The 5,091-nt window shown below is 40.8% G+C and overlaps 1 protein-coding gene across 1 annotated transcript; it reads right to left on the reverse strand.

Annotated features, from left to right (window-relative positions):
- Positions 1–1,000: 1,000 nt before the first annotated feature.
- Positions 1,001–1,960, reverse strand: LOC102475190 (olfactory receptor 5A1). The gene has a single exon (XM_006147417.1). It carries the CDS (start codon positions 1,958–1,960, stop codon positions 1,001–1,003), a length of 960 nt encoding a protein of 319 aa, XP_006147479.1.
- Between the last annotated feature and the right edge of the window lie 3,131 nt (positions 1,961–5,091).

The raw sequence follows: 5,091 nt of genomic DNA on the forward strand, positions 1-5,091 counted from the left end.
TCTATTCCACTGTGAACTCACTGACTTGACTGTCCCATATCAAGCCATGTCATAGAAGTGGGGCTCCTTCTGAGAATGCATGAAAATGCAAGTAGGGCTATCAGTTGATGGGACAGGCTGAGATCAAATTCCAGGAGATGGTAGACAGGATATAAATGCTAGTACACAAAGTAAAAGTCAAGTGAGCATGGGATGAGGACAGAGAGTCAAATAGCCATAAGGCCAAGAGTGAGAGCTGGTTTAGTAGACAGGTATAAACTCAAACAAGGCAGGGCAAGCACCTCTTCCCAGATCCTGTTTTTTAAACCAAGAGGTTTCACCCATTCACCATAGGGTTTCATGACAATTTACTCTCCTTAATTTTGCTCTTAGATTGCTGGGACTTCACAGCTAAGTTTTCTTGGCTATGTGTAACCATTGCTGAACTCAATTCCACTGGAGCTCTCAGGTTCCTAACCCAGAGCTAGCTTTCTTGGTAAGTACCAAATCTGGGATAGGTAGAAATACAAAGCCAGGGGAAGACAAATTTTGTTCCAAGTGGTAAATGCATTAGTAGGAGCAGTGTTCTTCTGTACAGTCTTTACCACATGTCCATAGTCCTGGGTGTGGTATCTAAGACCCATCATCTGATACCATACAGATAAGGAATGACATAGAAGAACATATTTGTTTTCCATTACACATAACCAAAATTGAAACTCTATCAATCCATAACAAGAAAAGTAAAGTCAAGAAAGCAAATCTCTGTCGAACTTAATTGCCCAGTAAACATGTAGATTGGGAATCTTATTTGAAATGTACTTTTTGTTTTTTATTTTTTTTAAGCCACTGGGTTGAGACTCGAACCATGGTCAATTACATGGGAGTCCAGCAATGTAACCTTATGCCATCTGGTGGTCCCTCATGAAATTCTTTCTTTGCATTATTATTCAGATTCTTGAACCACTTATTATCATGCCTATTTACATTTAGCAAAACTATAAGTTTTTTTTAAAAAAACTTATACTATAAGACACAGTAAAGACATCCGTTTCTTCCTATCCTTGAGTGTTTTCAATGCATCTTTGATTTCCTTGTTTCGCAGACTATAGATTACAGGGTTCAGCATGGGGACCACAGCTCCATAGAACACGGATACCACTTTATCTTGGTCCCGTGAGTGTCCAGCACTGGAATGGAGATATGAGAAGAGACCAGAGCCATAGAAGAGAATTACTGTGGTCAGATGAGAGACACAGGTGTTGAAAGCTTTCATTCGACCTTGGGTTGAATGAATCTTCATGACAGCAGCAATGATGCTGCCATAGGACACAAGAACAACAACAGCCGATGTCCCACCAACTGCACATACAACAAGAAAGTTCACCACTTGGCTGAGAAAGGTACTAGAGCAAGACAGGGCCAGCAGGGGTGGCAGGTCACAGAAAAAGTGGTTAATGACTCGTGACCCACAGAAATGGACCCGGAATAGGAAGCTGGTTTGGACCAATCCAGTAAGGAACCCTCCAGTATATGCTGTAATGGCCATCCCCATGCAGATGGTGGGTGACATGAGGGCTCTATAGAGAAGAGGCCAAGAGATGGCAGCATATCGGTCATATGCCATGGCTGCCAGCAGACAGCACTCAGTGCCTCCCATCCCAATGAAGAAGAAAAACTGAGCAGCACAACCTGCAAAGGAGATGGTCTTCTGCTCCTGAAAGAAGTCACAGAGCATCTTAGGAGCTATGGAGGAGGTGTACGAGATATCAACAAAGGACAAGTTACCAAGGAAGAAATACATGGGAGTATGGAGGTGTGGCTCTACCTTGATCAGGACAATGAGTCCCAGGTTCCAAGCCAGAGTCATGACATAGATCCCCAGAAACAACATGAAAAGAACAACTTGTAGCTTTAGATGCTCTGAAAATCCCAGAAGGATGAAGTTGGTCATCATGCTGATGTTCCTTCCCATAGCCATGTATCAGCTACCTTCAGAGCCCCACAGGGAGATTCCTGGGATAATGAAAATCCAGGTGAAGGAACCATTTTTCTTTGTCATGCACCAAAGACTTTCAGAATCAGGAACCATTTTGCTCTGTTATACATTATAGACTCTCAGAATCAGAAGAGACATCATAATGCTAACTTCTTACCTCTGAGGCAGAATTCCCCTCTATGGCATGCCTTGGGTCTTTCATGGAGATTATTGTTCCTCTGATCTAATGCATTTTTTTAAAAATGGAAAAGTGATAGGACCCAGAATAGACTCTGTCATTTTTGCACTACCTAGGTTATCACCTAAACATTGTCAACATTACCATACTTCCAAAAGAAGTTATTCATGGTACTTCGCCTAAATAGCCCCTTTTAAAAATGGCTTTAAGGACTGTGGTCCAATTATTAAACCGCTCAAATTTTGACTAATTAGTCTTTTCTTATTTAAAACAGGAATATCTTAAAACTCAAACAGCCTGGAGAGGTAATGTGTTTCTTATCATAGTTTGCTCTGAGCAGGTTTAATGGGTCAGGGTGTTTTTCTCCTTTAAGCGGTGGAGTAAAGCACATAGAGCTGTGCCCAACTCTTTAAAGACAAATGACTGGGTTTAAACATTTTCAGTACTGGGAAATTCTAAGGTTTATTGTTTTCTCCTGTAAGCAGTGGAGTAAAGCACATAGAGCTGCCCAACTCTTTAAAGACAAATGACTGGGTTTAAACATTTTCAGTACTGGGAAATTCTAAGGTTTATTGTGCATAGATATTACCAACTGATGAGACACTGGCACCAGGTGTTTGGTAGGGCTTGAGGCTGATGATGTAGAAATTAATGAAATATTATTTTTATGTGAGTGTGTGAGATAATTTTTAGACAGGGTTTCACTGTGTCATGATCCTTCTGCCCCAACCTTCTGAACTGCAAGGAAAACAGGTATGCACCTTCATGCCTGGCTTTTCAGGAAGGGCTGTGAACCGAATCCAGGCTTCCTATGTGGATCAAGTCTGATAAGCAACTGAGTCTAATACACACGACCACAGCTGGGCTCAAAACATTGCTCTTACATTGAAAATACTCAACCTAATGCATGGGATAGACAGTGTTAAAAGAAAAACTTTATACAATTTAGTTTAGCAGAGTTTAACTGAGCAAAACTGATTCAAATTGGGCAGCCCTTAGAAGGTTTCCAAAGAACCGGGGATAACCCTACAGTGGGGTGACATTTATGCACAAGAAAGGTGAAGTGATATAACAATGACAATGACAACAACAACAACAGCAAACCTACCACAAATGAAGTAGAGAAATAACTGGATGGGTTACCTCTTGATGTTTGCCATGGTTAACAGTTTAAAGGGTGGGCTGTCTGTGACTGACTGAAGTGTAGCTGCTGTGATTGGCTGTACTATAGCAACTTACTAAGGAAGCAGACTTCCCTGTGAAGTTGTGGTTTGCTTATGGAAACTGAAACAGGAGTATGGAGGCTTTCTCAAGTCAATATACTTGAACAACAGAAACGCAGATAAATCACAACATGGGTGACAGATGTGCTAAGAGAAGTATTTATACAGTGCTGTGGAGCCTCGGACATGGGAGACTGCAGCTTCCGAGAGATGTGTTTGAGAAAGATTCCAAAGATGTGCAAGGGGTTACCAGGATGGAAGTATAGTGTGTGAGGGGGTGGGGAACTGATCAGTTCAGAGAGCTTCATACTGAACAGGGAGAAAGCACTTGCAAAAGTGCGGGAGCGTGTACTGTTCAAGTGACCTCATAAACGTCTATAAGGCAGGAGCACAAGGTAATCAGGATATGGAAGTTGAGCTTTGAGCAGCAGGGGGAGGTAGACAAATTGTGAAAGATCTCTGATAGCAAAGATGGCAAAGACATTGGGGCCAACAGGTGATGTGGTGGTTGAGGCACAGTACTCCCACATGGCTGGCTATGGTTTGAGTCCTGGACCCTGTAACTTGAAAACCATTGTGTTTGTGCTCAAAATCCCAAGAAGAAAATGGAGGATAAGGGATTGAGGAGTGGCTAACCCCCTGGGTGGGTAATGTCTCATTTTCTTCTCTTTGTCTTTCTCTCTCTCTCTGGAGGGGTGCACACACCTTATGCCAAAAATCTAAAAAAAAAAAAAAGAGGTAGCAAAGACACACACACGCACACATGTATAACACAAATACACATGCTATATAGATAATTGTATAAACTGCATATAATTGCATATATATGTGTATATTCATATTTAATATCAACCTTTTTGCCACTTCTGAACTTTTCCCCCTTTTACTTGACTCTGTGTTTTGATAGTCTTTTACCACCCTAACATTACATATGAGGGGATATCTAAAAGTTCCTGGGGAAATGGAATTAAAGTTTGAGTTTATTTTGGTGCAAAAAAAAGTTGAGATCCTTGCATAGTTTTTGCATAAAATGCATTTTCATGAACTTTTTGAAGACCTCTTGTGTGATTAATCTGTTTGTTGATTGTTTCCCTCCACTAAAACATATGCTTAACCAAGAGTGGTATGTTTAGGGATTTTTGTCTCTTTTGTTCATTGAAGAATTCCAAGCACTTAGACCAGAGTGGGGTACATAGTAGGTACTCAATAAATATTTGTTTAATCAATATCATGTTTAGCAGTTTGACCTTTTTTCTATGGGTGTTTCTTAATCTTGTTTCATGTCAAGCAGGGAACTAATTGTCCAGTGCGTGTTTAAGAAGAGAACTGAGAACAGCAAAGTGAAAAAACAGTGTTGGAGATGGCTGGGACTGAAAGGAGACTGGAAAGAAGGATCAGAAAATTGTTTCAAAAGCCAGGAAGATCATTTCCTCTAGGTTCAGCCATATTGTAGCTAACGGCAGAAGTTTGCTCTTTTCAAAGGCTGAATAAGGCTAAATAATGTTTAATTTTATATGTGCATATGATCAGCTTCTTTATCCGTTCATGCATCTATTGAACTTAAGTTATTTCCATAACTTGGCTATTATGAATGGTGCTATAGTGGACGTGTTGTACGGATGTCATTGAGATGTGGTGATTTCATTTCCTTTGGCTATATACCCAGAAGAGGGATTGCTGGGCCATCAGCCACAATAGGATGGACCTGGAGA

This window comes from Tupaia chinensis, unplaced genomic scaffold, assembly GCF_000334495.1.
Source record: "Tupaia chinensis unplaced genomic scaffold, TupChi_1.0 Scaffold000213_1, whole genome shotgun sequence".
Classification (NCBI taxonomy): Eukaryota; Metazoa; Chordata; class Mammalia; order Scandentia; family Tupaiidae; genus Tupaia; species Tupaia belangeri.

Coding starts and splice junctions, on each gene's coding strand:
- LOC102475190 (XM_006147417.1), bottom strand. CDS start 1,960: ATGGCTATGGGAAGGAACATCAGCATGATGACCAACTTCATCCTTCTG.